Source organism: Aotus nancymaae, unplaced genomic scaffold, assembly GCF_030222135.1.
Source record: "Aotus nancymaae isolate 86718 unplaced genomic scaffold, 86718_ANA_hifiasm-v0.15.2.pri h1tg000007l, whole genome shotgun sequence".
Lineage (NCBI taxonomy): Eukaryota > Metazoa > Chordata > Mammalia > Primates > Aotidae > Aotus > Aotus nancymaae.
Window position 1 is genome coordinate 8,596,557 of NW_026988418.1, and position 24,215 is coordinate 8,620,771.

At 40.2% G+C, this 24,215-nt stretch overlaps 1 protein-coding gene across 2 annotated transcripts in view; it reads right to left on the reverse strand.

Annotated features, from left to right (window-relative positions):
* The window catches only part of ZSWIM5 (zinc finger SWIM-type containing 5), a 176,673-nt gene that overhangs the window by 55,222 nt on the left and 97,236 nt on the right, over nucleotides 1-24,215 (reverse strand). The window contains exons 1-2 of one of the 2 annotated variants that reach the window (XM_012434495.2): nucleotides 13,795-14,492; nucleotides 12,099-12,455 (exon numbers count right to left, since the gene is read on the reverse strand). In XM_012434495.2, coding sequence (XP_012289918.1) covers nucleotides 12,099-12,455; nucleotides 13,795-13,858 — 421 coding nt within the window. In that variant the 5' untranslated portion in view covers nucleotides 13,859-14,492. Of the gene's footprint in view, nucleotides 1-12,098; nucleotides 12,456-13,794; nucleotides 14,493-24,215 lie in introns of those variants that run through there. The other variant, XM_012434494.3, reaches the window with a different exon arrangement.

The following is a 24,215-nucleotide window of genomic DNA, read 5'->3' on the forward strand; positions in this document are numbered from 1 at the left end:
ATCATTAGATTGTTTATTTGAAGTTTTTCTTCTTTTTGATGTAGATATTTATAGCTATACATTTCCCTCTTAGTACTGCTTTTGCTGTATCCTATAGGTTTTAGTATGTTGTGTTTCCATTATCATTGGTGAAATTTTTCAATTTCTTCTTAATTTCTTAATTGACCCACTGGTCATTCAGGAGCATATTGTTTAATTTCCATGTATTTGCATAGTTTCCAAAATTCCTCATTAATGATTTCTAGTTTTATTCCATTATGGTCAGAGAAGACACCTGACATTATTTCAGTTTTTTTGAATGTTTTAAGACTTGTTTTGTAACCTAACATATGATCTATCTTTGAGAATGATCCATGTGCTAAAGAAAAGAATGTGTATTCTGCAGCTGCTGGCTGAAATGTCCTGTAAATAACTATTAGGCACATTTGGTCTATTATGCAGATTAAATCCAATGTTTCTTTGTTGATTTTCTGTCTGGAAGATGTGTCTAATGCTAATAGTGGGTTGCTGAAGTCTCCAGCTATTACTGTACTGAGGTCTATCTCTCTATTTAGCTCTAATAGTATTTGCTTTATATATACTGGGTGCTCCAGTATTGGGTGTATATAAATTTACAACTGTTAAATCCTCTTACTGAACTAACCCCTTTATCATTATGTCATGATCTTCATCTCTTATAGTTTTTTCTTCTTATAGTTTTTTGCCTTGAAATCTATTTTATCTGATATAAGCATAGCTACTCCTGTTCCTTTTTGTTTCCACTGACAGGAAATCCCTTTATTTTTAATCCCTTTATTTTCAGTGTGTCTTTATAAGTGAAGTGTGTTTTTTTGTAGGTAACAGATGATTGGGTATAATTTTTTTTTTAATCCATCCCGCCACTTTATGTCTTTCTATTGGAGAGTTTAGTCTATTCACATTCAGTGTTGTTATTGATAAGGACTTAGTTCTGCCATTTTGTTATTTGTTTTCTGGTTGTTTTGTGGTTTTCTCTTCTCTTCTGTCTTTCCTTCCTGTTTTCCTTTAGTGAAGGTAATTTTCTCTGGTGATATGATTTAGTTTCTTACTTTTAATTTTTTGTGTATCTGTTTTTTGTTTTTTTTTTTTGGAGACAGAGTCTTGCTCTATCGCCATGCTGGAGTGCAGTGGCATGATCCTGGTTCACTGCAACTTCCGTTTTCCAGTTTCAAGAGATTCTTCTGCCTCAACCTCCCGAGTAGCTGGGACTACAGATATGCACCACCATGCCCGGCTAAATTTTTTTTTGTATTTTTAGTAGAGACGGGGTTTCACCATGTTGGCCAGGACGGTTTCGATCTCAATCTTGTGATCTGCCTGCCTCGGCCTCCCAAAGTGCTGGGATTACAGGTGTGAGCCACCGCGCCCGGCCATCTGTTGTATTTTTTTTTGGTTTGAACTTACATGAAGCTTGCAAATACTATCTTATAACCCATTATTTTAAGCTGATAACAACTTAAAGCAAACAAACAAGTCAAAAGAAACCTATTAAAAACTCTACAACTTCGTCCCCCTGCTTTTTACCTTTTTGTTGTTTCCACTTATTTCTCATTGTACTATGTCTTGAAAAGTTGTAGTTATTATTTTTGATTGGTTCATAGTTTAGTCTTTCTACTTAAGGGTAGTTTAGGGCTGGGTGTGGTGGCTCACACCTATAATCCCAGCATTTTGGGAGGCTGAGGCAGATGGATGGATCACAAGGTCAGGAGTTTGAGAACAGCCTGACCAACATGGTGAAACCCCATCTCTACTAAAAATACAAAATTTAGCTGGGTGAGGTCGTGGACGCCTGTAATCCTAGTTACTTGGGCAGCTGAGGCAGGAGAAATCACTTGAACCCAAGAGGCAGAGGTTGTAGTGGGCCAAGATTGCACCACTGCACTCCAGTCTGGGCCGTAGAGCAAGACTCTGTCTCAAAAAAAAAAAAAAAGAAAGAAAAGAAAAAACAAAAAGAAAAAAGAGTAGTTTACACATCACAGTTGCAGTGTTATAATATTCTGTGTTCTTCTGTGTACTTACTATCACCAGTGAATTGTGTACTTTCATATGACTTCTTATTGCTTATTAGCATCCTTTTTGTAATGATAGAAGTACTCCTTTTTAGCATTTCTTGTAGGACGGTTCTGCTGTTGATGAAATTTCTCAGTTTTTGTCTGTCTGGGAAAATCTTTATTTCTCCTTCATGTTTGAAGTATATTTTTGTCAGACATACTATTCTAGAATAAAAGCTTTTTTTTTTGAGATGTAGTCTGGTTTGTTGCCCAGGCTGAAGTGCAGTGGTGCGATCTTGGCTCACCACAACCTCCGCCTCCCGGGTTCAAGCAATTCTCCTGCCTCAGCCTCCCGAGTAGCTAGGACTACAGGCACGTGCCACCACGTCTGGCTAATTTTTTTTTTTTTTTTTTTTTTTTGTATTTTCACAGTGTTAGCCAGGATGGTCTCAATCTCCTGACCTCCTGATCCGCCTGCCTCGGTCTCCCAAAGGGATTACCAGAGTGAGCCACCACGCCCGGCCTAAAAGTTTTTTTCTTTAAATATGTTGTGGCACTCTCTCCTGGCCTGTAAACTTTCCACAAAGTCTGCTGCCAGACTCCACTGTGTGTTACTTTTTAATTTTCTCTTGCTGCTTTTAGGATCCTTTCTTTATTCTTGACCTTTGGGAGTCTGATTATTAAATGTCTTGAAGTAGTCTTCTTTGGGTTAAATCTGCTTGATGTTCTAGAACCTACTTGTACTTGGATATTGATATACCTTCCTCTAGGTTTGGGAAGTTCTCTGATTTTATCCCTTGGAATAAATTCTCTACCCCTATCTCTTTCTCTACATCCTCTTTAAGGCCGATAACTCTTAGATTTGTCCCTTGAAGCTATATTCTAGATCTTGTAGGCATATATCACTCTTTTTAATTCTTTTTTTCTTTTATTTCCTCTGACTGTGTATTTTCAAATAGCCTGTGTTCAAGCTCACTAATTCCTTCTTCTGCTTGATCAGTTCTGTTATTAAAAGACTCCGATGCATTCTTCTGTATCCCAATTGCATTTTTCAGCTCCAGAATTTCTGCTTCTTTTATTTCAATCTCTTTAATAAATTTATCTGATAGAATTCTGAATTCTTGGTGTTATCTTGAATTTGAGTGTCCTCAAAATAGCGATTTTGAATTTTCTTTCTGAAAGGTCTCACATCTCTGTTTCTCCAGTATTGGTTCATGGTACCTTTAGTTCATTTGATGAGGTTGTGTTTTCCTGGATGGTGTTGATGCTTGTAGATGTTCTTCAGTATCTGGGCATTGAAGAGTTAGGTATTGTAGTCTTCTCAACCTGGGCTCGTTTGTACCCATCCTTCTTGGGAAGGCTTTCCAGATATTTGAAAGGACTTGGGTATTATGATCTAAGCGGTATCTGCTTTAGTGGCCACCCAAAGCCCAGTAAAGCTGTGGTTCTTGCAGACCCATAGAAGTACCACCTTGGTGGTTTAGAACAAGATCTGGAATTCTCTGAGGAACCAGGCAGAGACTCTTGTTCTCTTCCCTTAGTTTCTCCCAAACAAATGAAGTCCTCTGTTCTGAGACACTTGGAGCTGGTAGTGGTGTGGCATAAGTACCCTTGTGGCCACCACTAGGACTGTGCTGGGACAAATCTGAAGCCAGCACAAAACTAGGTCTCACCCAAGGCTTGATGTAACCACTCCCTGGCTACCATCTATGTTCACTCAAGGCCCTGAGGCTCCATAATCAGCAGGTGGCAAAGCCAGCCAGGCCTGTGTCCTTCTCTTCAGGATGGCAGATTCCTCCAGATTCTGGGTGTGTCCAGAGCTGCCATCCAGGAGCCAGGGACTAGAGTAAAAAACCTTAGATGTTCACCTGCTGTTCCACTGTACTGTGGCTAGCTGGCACTCAAACCACAAGACACAATCCTTCCCACTCTTCCTGCCCCTTTCCTCGGCCAAAGGCAGAGGAGCCCATGGTCACCACTACCACAGGCCAATGAGGAGTACTGCCAGACTACCACTTAAGGCCCAAGGCCTCTCCAGTCAGCTTTTGGTGAATGGTTCCTGGCTTGGGACTCAACCTTCAGGGCAGTGCACTCCCCACTGGCCCAGGGCAGGTCTAGAAAAGCTATCCAAGAGCCAAGTCCTGGAACTGGGGACCCCAAGAGCCCACTTGGTGTCTAGACTCTCTGGCCAAGGTCCCTTTTGCTTTTACCTCCACTTTTTTCAAGTGGAAGGCATCTTGTCCCACAGCCACCACAGCTGGGAATGTGCTGAGTCTCACCTGAAGCCAGCAAGTTTCAGAGTCTCACCCAAGGTTCTCAATGTAATACATGGGTATCAGTGCTGGTTATTCAGGGCCTCCAGGGCTCTTCAGTTAGCAGGCAATGAATCCTGTCAGGATTAGTTCCTTCCTTTCAAAGGCAGCAGGTTCCTTTCTCGCCCAAGGTGTGTCAAGAAACGTAGTACAGGGAACTAGGGCCTGGAAAGGGGACTTCACGACTCTGACTGCTGCCCTATCCTGGTGTGGTTGAGCTGGTATCAGAGATGCAAGGCAGACTCATTCCCACTTTTCCCTCTCTTCTTCTCAAGCAAAGGGACGGGGTCTCTTTTGGAGCCATAAGCTGTGCTGCCTGGGGTTAAGGGAAGGGTGATGCCATCACTCCCTCAGCTATTCCAGCTGTTGTCTCAGTAGGTCACATGTCTCCCCATAGTCCACTGTCTCTGGGCCCAGATCAGCACTAGGACTTGTCGACGAGTTGCAGTCCTTGTGGCCTAGACTGCCTTTTGAATTTATTTAAGGCCCCAGAGCACTTTAGCCTGCAGAGGTGAGGCTTGCTGGAACTCAAGTTTGGACTGCTGGGACCAGCAATTCCTCTTTGGCTAGGGCTGGTTTAAATGCTCCCTCTGTGGGGAGGTGTCAGCTGAGTTTGGTCTGGTTTTCTTTTCTGTTATAATAGGGCAGCACTGAGTTTAATGCCTCAGAAATGCTGCAATTTCTGTCTCCCCAATGCACCAAAATGCTTTCCACACCATGCTGTCACTGCTGGGTGATTGGGTAGGTGTGGCACCCATGATTCAAGACTGCTTTTCCTACTTTCTCAGTGCCTCTTTAGCAATATGAAGTTAAAACCATAAGTGCTCACTTGATTTTTGGTTCTTATGTGGGTACTTTTTTTGTGTGTAAATGGTTCTTAAATTGGTGTCCTCGTGAGGGGCTAGGGAACAATTGGTGTAGCCACCTTCTATTCTGCCATCTTGTTCTGCCCCCTTGCTCAATCTTTCTTTTTGGATAAGAGAAATCAAAGTCCTGGCCAAGATGCTGTAACTTAGAGAATCTTGGGCTATAGAGTTACCAGAGCAAATCACAAATAGGACATGGAGTAGTACTAGAGGCAGAGCTGAAAGGATAGTCCACATCTGAGTAACCAATTCAAAAAAGACAAGGCAATGTCTAGCTACAAACACATATAGGGACTAATACAAGAAATTGTTTCAGGGAAGTGGGGAGCAGAGCAAAGTTTGGATCTGTTCTTGAGATTAAAAGCAGACAGCTAGCAGTTTTAGGAATTTTATTCCTCCTATTTTAGGTTTGTTTTGGTGAGGAGTGGGGTTAAAGAGAAAGGAAAAGGAGAATGTTCTAAGTGTTTAAAGATTTAGCAGAGAACAGAAATATGATTTCAAATATCATTTTTATTTAAAATTTTTGATTCCAAAATTCTGACTTTCTCCCTTAGTTCTAGATCCATATATTCAAATCTTGCACTGCTATAAAGATTTATCAGAAATCTTTATCTAAATGTCCTAGAAGTATCTCAAACTTAAATTTATCTTCCTCCTAAATTCATTTCTCCTCTTTTGTTTCCTAAATGAATGGCAGTATCATTATTAAAACCTTTAATGCCATCCTAGTTAGACATTTTGGAATTCAGTTTTCTGTCTTTTTCTTTACTCCTCATTCATCCTATACACCTGAATTTTTAGTCCAGTCCATTTTACCTCTATGGTAACTCCCCTTTTTGTATCATTTCTTATACCAGTACTGGTTATAAAAACAAATCAGGAAAGGGCTTCTACAATACTATGGAACCTGTCATAGAAAGCTAATTTAAGTATGAGATAAACATGTATACAGAAGTATTAGTTTCTGGAGAAGGTTGAGAATCACATCTCAAGCTGATTATGGCAATTGCAGCCTAATTTCAGACAAAAATTAAGATGTGGGAATGGGAAGTGTAATGAGGAATGTATGTTTCTTCAGCACAGTAGTAATGAGGGAAGAGGGTTAGTTTAGGTGACAGTTGTAGTGAAAAGGCCAATACAGGTCCTGAACCAAGGTGGCCAGTTCAAGAAGAGGCAATAGAGCTTGGAAATAATTCTGGGGGAAAAGATAGTGGAAATGAGGCACAAAAGCAGGCCATAGCCCAGCTGTTAGGGTACAGAGCTATCCTTCTCTCTGGTGCTACAGACCTGGGGGATGGGGCAGAATTCAGGTCTCAAAAAAGTCAGAGAAGTAGAACAGCCTCTTTATGTAGGATAAGAAGAGATATTCTATGTGGGATAAGAAGAGATATAGAGAGCTACTCTTTGACAGTATCACTCAAATAGAGAGAGCTCAGTTATTATGTAAACACTGCAACTATAAGTATAAAGCAACTGAATATTTTTGCTAGTTAGCAAGAGCTCCTGGAAGCCTGTCTGACTGTTCTTTATTTTATTTATTTACTTGTTTGAGACAGTGTCTTACACTGTTGTGCATGCTGAGGACAGTAATGAACAGATCATTGTTCATTACAGTCTTGACATCCTGGGCTCAATCAATTCTTCTGCCTCAGCTTCTTGAGTAGTTGGGACCACAAGTGCACACCACCAAGCCTGGCTAATTTTTTGATTTTTTGTAGAGATGAGGTCTCACTATGTTGTTCAGGTTGGTCTGTAACTCCTGGACTTTGGCAATCCTTCTGCCTTAACCTCCCAAAGTGTTAGGATTATAGGCGTGAGCCACCATGCCTAGCTCTGACTGTTCTTTCTGAGGTTGTTGTGTAGGATTTGATTGGCTCTGTTGAACAACTGGGAAGGTTGTGCTGAGGTTGTGTGTAGGACTTGATTGGCTCTGTTGAACAACTGGGAAAGGCAGGTCCTTTGGCATGTGGACTACTTTATTATACAGGCCACCCACCTGGTCTCATTGCCTCTTCCACACTAGTAGCTAAGTTATTGTATTAGTCCATTCTTGCACTGCTATAAAGAAATAACTGAAACTGGGTAATTTATAAAGAAAAGAGGTTTAATTAGCTCATGGTTCCATAGCATGTACAGGAAGCATGTCTGGGGAAGGCTCAGGAAACTTACAAGACAAAAGGGAAGCAGGCACATCTTACATGGCTGGTGCAGGAGGAAGAGAGACAAGTGGGAGGTGCTATACACTTTTATTTGTATTTATTTATTATTTTGAGACAAAGTCTGGCTCTATCACCAAGATGAAGTGCAGTGACGCAATTTTGATTCACTACAACCTCTGCCTCCTGGGCTCAAGCCATCCTCCCACCTCAGCCTCCTGAGTAGCTGAGACTAAAAGTGTGCACCACAATGCCCAGCTAAGTTTTGTATTTTTTGCAGAGACAGAGTTTTACCATGTTTCCCAGACTGGTCTCAAACTCCTCAGTTCAAGCAATCCACTTGCCCTGGCTTACCAAAATGCTGGGATTACAAGTGTGAATGTCTGTGCCTGGCCTATACACTTTTAAATAACCGATCTCATGAGAACTCACTCACTTTCACGAGAACAGTAAGGGGTAAATCCACACCCAGGATCCAATCACCTCCCACTGTGCCCCTCCTCCAACAGTGGGGATTACAAATCCAATATGAGATTTGGGTGGGGACACAAATCCAAACCATATCATTCTGCCCCTGGCCCCTTCTAAATCTCACATTCTTCTCATATAGCAAAATACAATCATCCCCTTTCAACAGTTCCCCAAGTCTTAACTCATTTCAGCATTAACTCAAAAGTCCACAGTCCAAAGTCTCATCTGAGACAAGGCAAGTCCCTTCCACCTATGAGCCTATAAAATAAAAAACAAGTTAGTTACTTCCAACATACAATGGAAGTATAGGCACTGGGTAAATATACCCACCATTCCAAAAGGGAGAAATCAGCCAAAATAGAGGGGCTGCAGGCCCCAGGCAAGTCCAAAACCTAGCAGGGCAGTCATTAAACTTAAAGCTCCAAAGTAATCCCCTGTGACTCTATGTCTCACATCCAGGTCACAGGGATGAAAGGGGTGGGCACCTAAGGCCTTGAGCAGCTTCCCCCTGTGGCTCTGCAGGGCTCAGCTCCCATGGTTGTTTTCAAGGGCTGGTGTTGAGTATCTGTGGCTTTTCCAAGTGCACAGTACAAGGTGTTGGTACATATACCATCCTGGGATCTTGAGGACAGTAGCCCCATTCTCACAGTTCCACTAGGCAGTGCTCCAGTGGGGAATCTGTGTGGGGGCTCCAACCCACATTCTCCCTCTGCACTGCCCTAGTAGAGGCTCTCCATGAAGGCTCTGCCCCTGCAGCAGACTTCTGCCTGGATATCCAAGGATTTCCATATGTCCTCTGAAATCTAAGCAGAGGCTCCCAAGCCTCAACTTTTGACCTCTGTGCTTAACACCATGTGGAAGCTGACAAGGCTTATGGCTTGTATCCTCTGTAGCAGTGGCCTGAGATGTATCTGGGGCCCTTTTAGCCACAGCTGGAGCTGGAGTGGCTGGGATGCAGGGAACGGTGTCCTAAGGAGCAGGGTAGCAGAGCCCTGGGCCTGGTCTATGAAACCATTCTTCCGTCCTAGGTCTCTGGGCCTGTGATGAGAGGGGCTGCCATGAAAGTCTCTGAAATGCTTTTGAGACATTTTCCTCATTGTGTTGGCTTTACTTATGCAAATTTCTGCAGGCAGCTTGAAATCCTCCCCTGAAAGAGGGAATTCTTTTCTACCATATGGCCAGGCTGCAAATTTTCCAAACATTTATGCTCTGTTTCCTTTTTAAATATATATTCTGAAAGTTTAACGCTGTTTTTTTTTTTGTTCATGAATATGAGCTGAGGTTGCTAGAAGCAGTCAGGCTACATCTTCGACACTGCTGCATAGAAATTTCTTCTGCCAGATACCCCAAATCATCTCTCTCAAGTTCAAAGTTCCACAGATCCCTAGGGCAGGGGAACAATGCCTCCAACGTCTTTGCTCCAGTTCCCAATAAGTACCCAATCTTCATCTGAGACCATCTCAGCCTGGACTTCATTGTCAATATCACTATCAGCATTTTGGTCACAACAATTTAACAAGTTTCTAGGAAGTTCCAAACCTTTCCTCATCCTCCTATCTCCTTCTAAGCCCTCCACACTCTTCTAACCTCTGCCAGTTACCCAGTTCCAAAGCTGCTTCCACATTTTCAGGTATCCTTATAGCAATGCCTGACTTCCCAGTACCAATTTTCTGTATTCTCGTCCATTCTCGCACTACTATTAAAAAAATAACTCAGACTGGGTAATTTATTTTTAAAAAAGAGGTTTAATTGGGCCGGGCGTGGTGGCTCACGCCTATAATCTCAGCACTTTGGGAGGCTGAGGTGGGCAGATCACGAGGTCAAGAGATTGAGATCATCCTGGCCAACATGGTGAAACCCCGTCTCTACTAAAAATACAAAAATCAGCTGGGTGTGGTGGTGTACACCTGTAGTCCCAGCTACTTGGGAGGCTGAGGCAGGAGAATCACTTGAACCTGGGAGGTGGAGGTTGCAGGGAGCCAAGATTGCACCACTGCACTCCAGCCTGGCGACAAAGTGAGACTCTGTCTCAAAAAAAAAAAAAGAGGTTTAATTGGCTCATGATTCTGCAGGCTGTACAGGAAGCATGGCTTGGGAGGCCTCAGGAAACTTACAATCATGACGGAAGGCAAAGGGGAAGCAGGCACATCTTATGTGGCTGGTATAGGAGGAAGAGAGAGAAAAGAGAGGTGCTACACACTTTTAAATAACCAGATATTTGAAAACTCACTCATTATCAGGAGAACAGAGAGGGGCAAATCTGCCCCCATGATCCAATCACCTCCCACAAAGCCTCTCCTCCCACATGGGAGATTATAACTGGACATGAGATTTGAGCAGAGACACAAATCCAAACCATATCAATTATTGTCCAAAAGAGAAAGGTAGTTTAGGGAAACTCAAAAAGCTTTAGAGAAATTCAAAGAATTCTTAAGTCAAATGAACCTAGGTTATAAATAATTTCGTTATTTTGTAAAGCAGAAATTATTATACCCCACAAAGTAGTTTTGAAACCTAAATGAATTAACATATATAAAGTCCTTTGCAGGACGCCTTGAATATAGTAGGATCTAAAAAACAAAATGAAAACTGGCTTATGTAACTCCTCTTCTTAAAATTTTTCTTTTTTCTTTTTTGGAGATGGAGTCTCACTCACTCTGTCACCCAGGCTGCAGTGCAGTGGCATGATCTCAGCTCACTGCAGCCTCTGCCTCCCAGGTTCAATTGATTTTCCTGCCTCAGCCTCCAAAGCAGTTGGGATTACAGATGTGCAGCTGTGCAGCACCATGCCTGGCTGATCTTTTTTTTTTTTTTTTTTTTTTTTTTGAGACAGAGTCTTGCTTTGTCGCCAGGCTGGAGTGCAATGGCACTCGATCTTGGCTCACTGCAACCTCTGCCTCCCAGGTTCAAGTGATTCTCCTGCCTCAGCCTCCTGAGTAGCTGGGACTACAGGCGCACCCACCGCCACAATGCCTAGCTACTTTTTGTATTTTTAGTAGATACAGGGTTTCACCATGGTGGCCACGATGGTCTCGATCTCTTGACCTCATGATATGCCTGCCTCGGCCTCCCAAAGTGCTGGGATTACAGGCGTGAGCCACCATGGCTCAGCCTGATCTTTGTGTTTTCAGTAGAGACAGGGTTTCACCATGTTGGTCAGGCTAGTCTTGAACTCCTGACCTCAGGTGATTCATCCACTTTGACCTCCCAAAGTGCTGGGATTACAGGTGTGAGCCACTGTGCCCAGGCTCTTCTTAAAAATTTTCAGTGGTTTTCTATGATTAGGCTTCTACGATCTGGTTTCATTATAAAAACAAGTGTTTGTCTGGGTGCGGTGGCTCATGCCTATAATCCCAGCACTATGGGAGGCCGAGATGGATGGATCATCTGAGGTTGGGAGTTCAAGACCAGCGTGACCAACATGGAGAGATCTTGTCTCTACTAATAATGCAAAAAATTAGCCTGACGTGGTGGTGTATGCCTATAATCCCAGCTACTTGGGAGGCTGAGGCAGGAAAATAGCTTGAACCTGGGAGGCAGAGGTTGCAGTGAGCCGAGATCTTGCCGTTGCACTCCAGCCTAGGCAACAAGAGCAAAACTTTGTCTCAAAAAAAAACCCAAACGAACAAAAACAAAAAACAAAGAAAAAAGCATTTATTTCAGACCTGTCTGTTGTTGCTATTAGATTATAAGCTACTTTAAGAACCATGTCTGTTTTAGACCCTCAACAATCAACACCCTTCCCTGCACATGGTACTTAATAAATTTTGTTGAATGATGAGTTAACATAATCTCTTTCTCCATTCATGTACCCCAATACATAGTTCATAAGCACAACACTAACACATTCTCCTTAGGATAACTCTGATGCTAATGTAGGATTCTAAAATATCAAGGGAATTCTCATATCCATCTCAATTCACTGAACGATACAAATTATTCTGTGCTTTCTTTCACTGTTTGAGCATTTCAGGTTCCTGGGGACAGAGACTGCATCAACAAAGTCCATAAACTGGGCCAATATATAATAGTATAATTATCTGGTTTTTTTTTACCAAAATCTTTTTGAGATAGACAGTTGGACTGCTTTCAGAAACCTAGAGTTAAGCACAGTTGTTTGGATAGAGTGAAATTATTAAAGTTAAGTGATTGCAACTGCAGAAATATCCCAACCTCTTAACATGCAATAAAGCAACAAAGTAGAGGAGTAGAGGTAAGAGGGTTGCTTTGGTGACAGTGGTGATGAAAAAGATCTTTTTTGCAATAAAAATGTTGTACAATTACCGTTCACTTGGTTGATTTCTGAGTTGGAGGATAGAATCTCATCTGCCAGTTTCTGTGCAGTAGGAAGAACTTCAGTGTGGTGTGCCGTGATTAAATATTGAATAAACTTTTGTAGCTGGTCCCTATTCATCTGGAAAAGGGTTTCAGAGATAGGAAGACGCAATTTGACTTGGTCTGGTTTACGGATCCTGTAGAGAGAGAGTGCTACCACATGGGCACAGTAGAATATGTCCTTGTTCCCACAGCCACATGTCACTGAGGTGATTTTGCATCTATCAAAACTGATTGCAACTTTGTAAGTCACTGCTGGTTCAGAAGCAGTGGCCAGCTCAGTTACTGTGCCACTCAGATGAAAGCCTAAGGAAACAAACAAAAAAAAAAAACTGTGTTTAGAGATTCTGTAGTAAAAAACTTAGATTCTCATCTTGCATTTGAATTCATCAATTCCTAAGTTATGAACTGAGTATCTCCTATACATGTACATGATAGGCTTTGCCACAGACACAGAGGTCAATGAAATTCAGTTACTGCTTGAAGAAACAATATAGAAAGAGTCCTTACCCTGGAGCCCATGAACCTCCTAAACTGATATGAAAACTTTTGTTTGTACATGTATACATTTTTCTAGAGGGATAGTTCATAGCTATCATCATAGTCTCAGAAAGACTAATAAGGAACCCTAAATAAGTTAAGGACCCCTGTAGCAGATTTTCAGCTCTAGGTGGTAGGCTAAAACAAGTCTACAAATAATATCTGTATAATCTAGAGTAAGGTAGATGTTATAAATGAAAGAGAATCCAAAATGCCATGAGGAAGGACAGAAGGAAGATCAAAGAAGACTAAGGAAAATTATTTTTCTTTAAAACATAAAATTCCATGTGGAACACGTAAGAGGCAAGAAAACTAAGACATGAAAGGCACAGCTAGGTGCAATGAAACTATGTAGTGTTACACCTCTACTCACTAGGCACACAGCAACAATAATTTTGAAATGTAGGGAGAATGCATTTTTAACTTAACAACGAAATTAAAAGGTAAAATCAATAGCAAATCAATTCTATAATATTAATTATTCTTTATTATTATTTTTATCTCTGGGGTCTTGCTCTGTAACTGAGGCTGGAGTGCAGTGGTGTGATCTCAGCTCACTTCAGCCTCTGTCTCCTGGGCTCAAGTGATCCTCCCACTCCCAGCCTCAAGTACAAAAATACAGGAAAATAAAGGAAAGGCTAATGCAAAAATGAGCCAGGTGTGGTGGCTCATTCTTGTATTTTTATTGGAGACAGGGTTTTACCATGTTGCCCAGGCTGGTCTGGATCTCCAGGGCTGAAGCAATCCGCCTGACTCAGCCTCCCAAAGTGCTGGGATTACAGGCGTGAGCCACCATGCCTGGCTGTTCTTTACTTTAAATATGATTCTTCTTCTTTGAAAAGAATATGTGTTCATCTAATCATTAAGTCATTCAACAAAAGTTTAAAGAAACCTTAAGAATCCAACTGCTAGGCCCAGGGATGCTAACAAAAAAAGAAGGTATTTGTGAAGCATCTGCTATGTAGCAGAACTGTTTTGGGTACTTTTAATAATTTATCATAGCAACCTTATAAAATCAGTACTATTTTTCTTATTTTAAAGGTATGTAAACTGACGCTCAGAAAGTTTAAGTAATTTGCCCAAGACCCTAGCGAATGTGACATACCTGAGATTTGGAACCAGGAGGTCTGATTGACTCCAATGTTAATTTTCTTTTCATTATATTTCATTATCTCTACAAGGTGCCACAACAAAGTTCTTTCTTATCAAAACCCACAGACATGTTTAGTGCAGTGGCTCACATGTGTAATCCCAATGACTCAAGAGGTTCAGGTGAGAGGATTACTTAAGGCCGGGGGACCAGCCTGGGCAACACAGTGAGACCCTGTCTCTACACAAAATAAAAAAAAAGTAGCTGTCACTGTAGCACATGGCTGTAGTCCCAGTTACACATATTAGTAAATTATTACAATATGATGTGCCAAATGCTACAGTAGAGACAGGAACAAAGGTGAGGCTAATTTGAGAGACTTTCCTGTTTAACTGGACTATACACTGTGAACAGGAAAGCAATTTTATATAATCTTGTATCTGTTGGAGAAATATTTGTCAAGTAATAAAAGGTACATATATAAGTTTCAGAGCTACCATTGTGACCTGGCAGAATTAATAAATGTAGAGAAAATTTTCCAAAATTCAAGTTTCAGAAAATTATGGTTAATTAAAATAAGACCCAAATTCATAAGCATATGCATAAAACCTAAAATTATCACATAAAGGCACACACATTTAGGTCTAATCCAAAGGAAGATACATATTCCTAAAAATATTAAGCTTAATTTCTAGAACAAGAAAAAGATAAAAATAAATTCACTAACTTCATAGCCTCCAGGTTTGGTTAAACCCCAGAGAGGCTTTTTCTCAGCAAAACAAACAGCAGGTTTAAAAACATTTACTGTCATTTGTTTAAAGCAAAGTTAAAAAGTTACATTCAAATATGATTAATTATAGATAAAGACTGCCTTCACTTAAGAACTAAGGATGCTTTGGCCAGGCGTGGTGTCTCATGCCTGTAATCTCTGCACTTTGGGAAGCTGAGGCAGATGGATCACGAGGTTGGGAGTTCAAGACCAGCCTGGCCAAGATGGTGAAATCCTGTGTCTACTGAAAATACAAAAATCAGCTAGGCGCAGTGGTGGGCGCCTGTAATCTCAGCTACTTGGGAGGATGAGGCAGGAGAATCGCTTGAATCTAGGAGGCGGAGGTTGCAGTGAGCTGAGATCGTGCCACTGCATTCTAGCCTGGATGACAGAGCAAGACTTTGTCTCAAAAAAAAAAAAAAAGAACTAAGGAGGCTGGGCGATGTGGCTCAGGTGATGTAATCCCAGCACTTTCGGAGGCCAAGGTGGGAGCACTGCTTTAGGCTAGGAGTTCAAGACCAGCTTTACAACATAGCAAAACCCCATCTCTACAAAAAATCAGAAATATTTGTGACCTGACTTCACAGTAAGGTCAAAAAAAAAAAAAAAGATAAGCACATAAATAAATAAGCAGGCTGAGTGTGGTGGCACTCATCTGTAGTCACAGCTACTTTAGGGCTGAGGTGGGAAGAATGTTTGGGCCCAGGAGTTTGAGGTGGCTAGATAACTATGACGGCGCCACTGCACTCCAGCCTGGGAGACAGAGTGAGATCCTGTTTCTTTAAGAAAAAAAAAAAAAGAACTAAAGAAGAGAACTGTAGGGTTGGGAAGCATCTCCTCTCCAGACCAATACCCACCAGACATTGCAAGCAGAGTAATATAGCAAAGAGCACATTACACTAGAAATTAGGCAGCTAGAACCTGATATTTACTATGGAGTCTTGGGCCACCCACTTTACAATTCTGAGCCTCAGATATTTTCTGAGGCTATCTCTCAAAAGTACTTTGTAAAACTATAAAATGTTCTGCCTATCTCTCAAAAAAATACTTTGTAAAACTATAAAATGTTCTTCAGATGTATTATTAATGTTTTAATGCAATTATTCTTAATGGCTCTCCATGTAAAAGGGATAAAAAACAACTTCTCCAATGGCCAAGTTTCACAGTGGTTGAAAACTGGGTGCTAAGAAAGTACATTCTTAATTTCCCTTAGGCCATTTGGAAGTAGTTAGTACATTGCTGAGAAATGACTTGAGTCCTGATAAAAAGACCCTCACAGAATGGTTTATAACCATGCTCTCACTCATAAATGGGTGTTGAACAATGAGAACACATGGACATAGGGAGGGAAAACATTACGAGAAATACCTAATATAGATGATGGGGGCAGTGAGGGGGATGGATACAGCAAACCATAACACGCGTATACCTATGTAAGAAACCTGCACATTCTGCACATGTATTCCAGAACTTAAAGTATATTTTTTAAAAAAAAGACCCTCACAGAAGGGCTACATTAAAATTTCAAAATAGTAATGTCAATGTGCAAAAGCTTAGGCACTAAGTCCCTTAGTCTAAAGGTGGCTCATGCCTGTAATCTCAGCACTGTAGGAGGCTAAGGCAGGAGAATCACTTGAGGCCAGGAGTTCAAGACCAGCCTGGGCAACATAGCAAGACTCAGTCTCTTAAAAAAAAAAAAAAGCTGGCCATGGTAGCACACACCTGTAGTACTAGCTACTCATGAGGCTGAGGTGGGAGATCACTTGAGCCCAGGAGGTTGAGGCTGCAGTGAGCCATGATCACTCCACTGTGCTCCAGATTAGGTGCCAGAGCAAGACTCTGTCTCAAAAACAAGCAAACAAACAAACACTATGATACACAGAAACATTTCTGCTTCATCCGTTCAATGCTTTAGGCACACTTGGCTCACAGAACAGTCTCTGAGGGCAGTTTCTCCTTTCCTTTCTGCATGAAAAATGAGTAAGAATATTGGTTAGATTTGAGACTGAAATAGTCATTAATGGGTATCTTATTAGGATATAAGGCTCACGAGGTCAGGGATTTCTCTGTGTATTGTTCGTCACTATAAAAAAACAACCACCACAAAACCACTCTGGTTGTATATCTAAATAAACATTGGACCTCAGCTTCTACATTTTTAAGGTGAGAGGCTGGCCTAAATGATCTCCATGGTTTAATCCTGTGCAGATACATTATTTTACATTATTTTTCTGTAGTGACTATCACTGAATCTCCCATAATGTTAGACATAGAACTTTTCATATTATATGTATTTAATAAACAGCAGTTGATCTTACAAAGCAAAGCTCTTAGCCTTTATGGGGGCTTCCTATATGTTAGACTCTATTATAAGTGCTTCATATGCATGAACTCATTTAATTGTCACAGTTTTATGAATTTGATAGGTGTGATGGTTAATTTTATGTGTTAATTTGACTAGGTTATGGTACCCAGCTATTCAACCAAACACTAATCCAGTTGGTTTTGTAGATGTGGTTAATATTTACAATCAGTTGACTTCATCTAATGCTGATTACCCTCAATTATGTGGGGGGCCTCATACAATTGACTGAAAGGTCTCACAAGCAAAAATCTGAGGTTTCTCTGAGAACGAATAAATAAATTCTGCCTCAAGATTGAAGCATCAGGTCCTGCCCCAAAATTTCCAGCCTGCTCTACAGATTTCCTACTTCCCAGCTCCCCATATCACATAGGCCAATTCCTTGAAATAACTCCTATCTCTCTATCTATCTATCTATCAATCAATCATCTATTTATCATCTCTCCCTGGTTTTGTTTCTCTGGAAAAGATTGATGACTATTACTACTCCCATTTTATGTATGAGAAAACATAAGCATAGAAAGCTTAAGTAACTCATTCAGAGGTCACTCTGCTAGGAAGTGACAAAGACAGGATTCACACCCAGGCAGTCTGATTCTAAAGCTCATACTTTTAACTATTGCACAATACTGCCTCTCTATAATATTGTACTGTACGGCAATCAATACCACATTTAACTAATGGAATTATAAACTATAAAACAACTAGAAATATTATTAGAAAATAATGGTCAGGTTTATTCAAATTCTAAAATTTCAGTTTTTACAGCATTGGTAATGGTTTGAAACCTCTAGGTTAATCTAGAATTACAGCCCAAATATCAAGTATCAATTCAGATTCCAGTTGTCTTCACAATAGATCAATATTAAAATAACTGAGAAAGTTTCTGTAAAATATTTTTCAAAGCTAATTATACATGACTCCCTAGAGGCTTTGACCTAGACTCATGATTGATGCTCTTGGGAACATGTTCATTTGAGCTGCGTAAATGTTTGGGCTCTGTCAGCTGTATTAACACTGGTACAGCTTATGCTTCAGGCCTAGGCCCATCTGAAAGGCAGAAGGCTCTGAGTGGATCTGTGTAAGTGTCCTTGTTGGGAGTTTCTTTTTCCCCTCATATATCTTAGAATGTATACTCCTTGCTTTACTGTAACTTAGCAACATTTTTTTAAAAGTCTGATTACTTCCTAGAATAAAGCTAAGTAGACTAGGTTTAATGTAGTGTTTATTTCCCATTATAAACCTAATGGCCATAAACATGTCCATCAGTAATCTATTAACTTAAGCAAACATGTAGATGCCTGTTCTATTTTTCTTCTTTTTCCTTTTATTTTTGAGACAGGGTCTTACTCCATCATCCAGGCTGGAGTGCAGTGGCATGACCATGGCTTGCTGCAACCTTGACCTCCTGGGCTCAAGCAATTCTCCCAACTTAAGTTTCCCAAGTAGCTGAAACTACAGGTGCATGGCATTATACCTGGCTAATTTTTTTTGCATTTTTTGTAGGGATAGGGTTTCACCATGTTGTCCAGGCTAATCTGAAATTCCAGGGCTCAGAAGCTTGGTTTTTAAAAATCTTTACTGGCTAGGTGTGGTGGCTCATGCCTGTAATCCCAGCACTTTGGGAGCCCAAGGTGGGAGCACTGCTTGAGCCCAGGAGTTCGAAACAAAACTGGCAATCAAACAAAAAAGTATAGAGACAGGGCCAGGCATGGTGACTCACACCTATAATCCCAGCAATTTGGGAGGCTGAGGCAGATGGATCAATTGAGCTCAGGAGTTCAATTCTAGCCTGGCAACATGGTGAAACCCCGCCTCTACGAATAATACAAAAATTAGCTGGGTGTAGTGGTGCATACCTGTAGTCTCATAATCCCAGCTACTTGGCGGGGGGAGGTTGAGGCAGGAAGATCACTCGAGCCTGGGAGATCAAGGCTACAGTGAGCCAAGATCACACCACTGTACTCCAGAACAAGGCAAGCAAAAAAAAAAAAAAAAAAAAAAGGACAGAGACAGTAGTATAGTGAGTCCCCATGTATCCATCACTCAACTTCAACTTCAACAATTATCAACACAAAAGACAAACTTCTTTAATCTTTACCCTTTACCAACTCCTTTCCTATCTCCTACATAGATTACTTTGAAAGCAAATCCCACAAATATTTCATTGGTAAACACCTCTGTATTAATCTCTAAAAGATAAAAACTTAAAATTAGTAATTCCTTATTATCAAATATTCAGTGTTCAGATTTCCATCTCTGTTGCCCAGGCTGGAGTGCAGTGATGTGATCATGACTCATTGCAGCCTCAACCTTCAGGGCTCAAGTGATCCTCCCAGAGCAGCCTCTTGAAAAGTTGGAACTACAGGCATGTGCTACCATGCCTATCTACTTTTTTTGTTGTTTTTGTAGAGATGGGGTCTCAACATGTTGTCCAGGCTGGTCTTGAACTCTGGCCTCAACTGATCCTCCCATCTCAGCCTCCCAAAGTCCTGGGATTGTCAGCATGAGCCACTGTGCCTGGCTCTTTCTTTTTCTTTTTCTTTAACAGGATAGTTGTTAAATCAAGATGCAAACAAGGTGCAGACATTTGATTTGGTTGTTATATCTCTTAAACTACAAGTTCCCTTCTTCCCCAGCACCCTAATATTGAAAAATAATAGTGAGTTCTAGAGACTTGATAAGATTTGAGTTTTTTGCTGAAATCACTTCACAGGCTGTGTTGCATACTTCTCATTGCCTCAAGTCGGAAGACATATAACGCCTGATTGTCTTTCTTCTCATGCTGTTAGGAATGACAAGTGAGTTCTGGTGGTTTTGGCCTGATCTTTCCCTTACAAAGTTCCTTGTCAGCTTTTCATCTAATGGTTTTAACAGTCATTGATGATTGTTGCCTTGATCTATTATTTCATTAGGGGTGACTTTATTTTTCTTTAAAGTTTTGACTGTCTCATTTTGATTCTTAACACCCTTATCTGTAAAATAAAGAAAAAAAAACACAAAAAGTAGTTAGGTCAGTGCCTGGAATCTGGTGGAGTCTTAACAAAAACAGTTACAGAAACAAGCACCACAAAAATTACTTAGAAACTCATGGGGAAAACAACTACTTTATAGATGAAGTTTTCCCAAATATCATCCTTGTGATAATCCTTCATTCACATTTTCCTAAAATACAAAAAGAAAATACATACATTGTGAAATCATTCTACTTATCAAATATTCAAATGCCCAAGAACTATATAGGCTTTCAGAACAGTCTCTTTTATTAGTTACAGGTCTTCAAGTGATTAGGATATGGATAAATTGTGGGGAGAAACAGGCAGGTGTAAAGAGAAGCAATATATAATGTTGGACTTGGTAGTGTACCACAGTTAACACACATACACACACACACACACACACACACACTCCGCTTTACTAGTGACTTCAGTGGGTTATAAAGGTAAAACATAAATATGTTCTTCCCTCCTGCAGTCTGTTTTTTGACACAAAGCAGTCAGAGATGGTGGACCTGGCAGATAACTGGTTTTGTTTTGTTTTTTTTTTAAGAAAATGGACAATCGGGCTGCTATTTGCCTCGTGGCCCTATCACTTCACACACAAGTTAAAAAATTTAAAAAAAAAAAGCCCTCAAGTGCTTTAACACTGAGCAAGCCCCGCATAAAGCACCAAACATTTTCAAGAAGTTCTTGTTTAGTTTTACAACCAGTGCATTTACCCACCTCTTGCCCCTCAGATAACAAAGCAAGCCTTGCCCTGAGAAGAGATACTTCATGCCAACTTTCTGTTCTATGGCTTAGACAGCTTCCCTACCTGACCTGTATGTTGTTTAGAACTATAAGAATAAAATTGTACCACAGCTGTTTCTCCATTACACATTACAGTGGCTGTGAAATCTACACCTCCAGAAAAATCGCTGGCCTTCTATAAATACCTGCTATTATGTGAACCCCCACCAGCATGTCATCCTATAAATGTGCCATGCTTTCTTTGCCTTCAATGTGCTCCAAGTGCTACTTAGGCAAGATTTTAAAATGTGCCAAAATGGCCTCATAGGCTCCTAACAACCAAGTACTTTGCAGGTGGTCCTTGCAAGAGCTAGATATGCTTAAATGTGCAGCAAGAGCTCTGAGAACCACAAGATCAGAAAGAAACTTAAAAATCTATAGTTTTACAGGTTTCTGATTCTTCTGCCTTCTAAACTGAGGACATGAGAATTGACTGAAATTGTTCACTTAACAGTTTTCTTTCCCAGCATTAAGGCTGAGGAATCCCGCGCATGGGCTAGACTCCACCTTGGATTAAACAGAAAGTACTAAAGACCATTTTTCTGTTTGTACACATGTGACAGACAGATATATACAAATTTCGCCTCTCCATATAAGGAAATTATATGTTCTTCACGGCTTAGTTCAAATATCACCTCTATATAAAACTACTTGGTGCCCCAACTGTTGGAATGGATCATATTAAGTGAAGAAGCCTTAACATTTATGGACATAGAACTTACATTCTAATTTAAATGAGTGAGATTTTATTTAAAATCAAGTAATAAAGGACCTGAGAGATAATCATTTCATAGATGAGGAACAAGGTTCAGAGAAGTTATGTGATTTGCCCTAATCTTATTGCATGATTATAGTCATGGTAACAGAAAATTATTATAAAATGATCGTAATTTCACACTTTGAAACAATGTTGGACTTTAAAAACTAGGAAAAATAAATTTATAGCATTTCTTTCAAATCAATATTCTGCTTTTTTTTTTTTTTTTGTGACAGGGTCTCGCTCTGTCACCCAGGCTGGAGTACAGTAGTGTGATCTCAGCTCACTGCAACCTCCACCTCCTAGGTTCAAGCAATTTTCCTGCCTCAGCCTCCCAAGTAGCTGGGATACAGGCGCCTACCACCACACCTGGCTAATTTTTGTATTTTTAGTGTAGATGGGGTTTTGCCATGTTGGCCAGGCTAGTCTCGAACTCCTGACCTCAAGTGATTTGCCTGCCTCGGCCTCCCAAAGTACTCAGATTACAGGCATGAGCCACCACGTCTGGCCAACATACTTCTTAAATATAGCTAATTATTTCTTTTGACCAAAACAGAAAAATAATTTTTAATCTTAACATTTTTAGGCACTTACCATGTGCTAGACACTAATTTCTTTTACTTAATTTATATCATTTAACCATCACCACAACATTATGTGTTTAATGCTATTATTATCCCCATTTTTGTTGGTAAAGAAACTGAGACAGAGCTAGGATTTAGGATTTGGACCTAGGAAGTCTGGCTTGAGAGTCTAACCTCCTAACAACCACATTTTATTTCCACTATAATATTCCCAAAACATCAATCTAATTTTCCTAGATCTTCTTTTAAAAAAATACTTTAAATCAAGGTTCATTCAATTAATAATTATTTAACATTTACTATGTTTTAGGTCCCAAGGATATATCTGTTGAAAAGACCTATTGATCCTTGACCTTATAGCATTTATCTTCTAGTTGAGAAGAAAAATAATTATTGAATTCTAATTGTGTTAAGTGCTATAAAGAAGTAGTATAAAATGATAGGGTAGTGTATAATAGCAGGGAACCTGACCTGATTCACAGACAGAGGTGGTGAGGGATGAGTTACTGAAGAAATATTTTGTCCAGAATCTACAGAGTAAGTAGGAATTAATTAGGTGAAAGGATAGAGAATGGCAGAGTAGTGGTAAAGAAGATTCCAGCCAGGAAAAAGAGAGAAAGAGAGAGACAGACAGACAGACAGACATGCAGAAGTGCTGAGGCACAGAGGACCATGGAATGTTCAAAGAACAGAAAGACCAGTGACTGGAAAGCCAACAGGAAGGGGTAAAGTGGCAAGTGATGGACCTGGAGAGTCAGGCAGGAGCTACTGCTCTGGAATTTATCCTTAGCTTCTCCTTCTGATTCATATCTAAAAGGGCACTAAATCCTGTGGATTCTACCTTCTAAATATTTCTCCATTCTAGTTCCTCCCGTTTAACTCCCCTACTCTAGTTCCTCCCCTTTAACTTCCCCATTCAAAAAATTGAATCTTTTACCACCTCAATTTGAGATCATAATAATCTCTTGCCTGGGTTAACTAATCTTACTGCCTTTAAGTCTTATTCCCTCTACTCTTCTTCAATAAACATGAGCAGAATGGTCTTTCCAATGGGGAAATAAAATAATGTCATTCCTATAAAACTGTGAACTGTGTATTTTATATTTCTGTTACCTAATAGTCTGGCACAGAATAAACATTTTTAAAAGTGTTTGCTGAACTGAATTGCTTAAAATCCTTCAATGATTCTCCAATGATTACAAGATAAAGTTCAAACTTCTTACTATATGACTTCTATCTCTTCAGACTTGCTTCATACCACTCTCCCACATTCCAAACACAGCAAACTATTTGCAGATTCTTGACTGCTGTTTTCTCCATTTTCTTAGCCTTTATGCTTTTGCACGTGAAGTTCTCTATACTAGGCATGATCTTCTCACTTCCTTCTCATCCTAACTCTCAACTCAAATGAGTCCCTACTCTGGGAAGTCATCCCTGATCTCTCTGGACAGCTAGTTAAGTGCTTCTTTCTGAGCACTCATTTTTCATCAGTCATCTCCATTATAGCACTTGACATCAATGTAATTAATTGTCTTCACATTTATCTTTTCCCTTAAATTGTGAACTCCTTGAATAAAGGAGTTATATATATCTTTTTCATCTCTATATTTTCATCTCAGGCACATGGTAAGGACTTAGTAACTGCCCATGTATGGATGAATGAATAAATGAACACTAAATTGAATCTTTTACATATTTATACAATTCAGAGGATTAAGTATGTGTATAAAATTCCTGATTTTGTGATTAAAATGAAATAAGCCAATAATTAAATAATTTTACCAAGATGGTGAGCAAAGTAACAATAATTTGTATATCTGGTATAATACTGAAACACCAAGATTATTTTCCATTATGTATGTATATAGATTTTTAATTATTTATTTGGCTGGGGGGCAGGGTCTTACTTTGTCGCCCAGGCTGGAATATATTGACATGATCATGGCTCATTGCAGCTTCATCCTCCAGGGTCAAGTGATCCTCTCACTTCAGCCTCCCAAGCAGCTGAGACCACAGGCATGCACCACTATATCTGGCTAATTATTATTATTTTTTAATGACTGTAGAGATGAGTCTTGCTATGTTCCCTAGGCTGGTTTCAAACTCCTGGTCTCAAGTGATCTTCCTGAGCTGGCCTCCCAAAGTGCTGGGATTGGAGGTGTGAGCTGAGCCACCG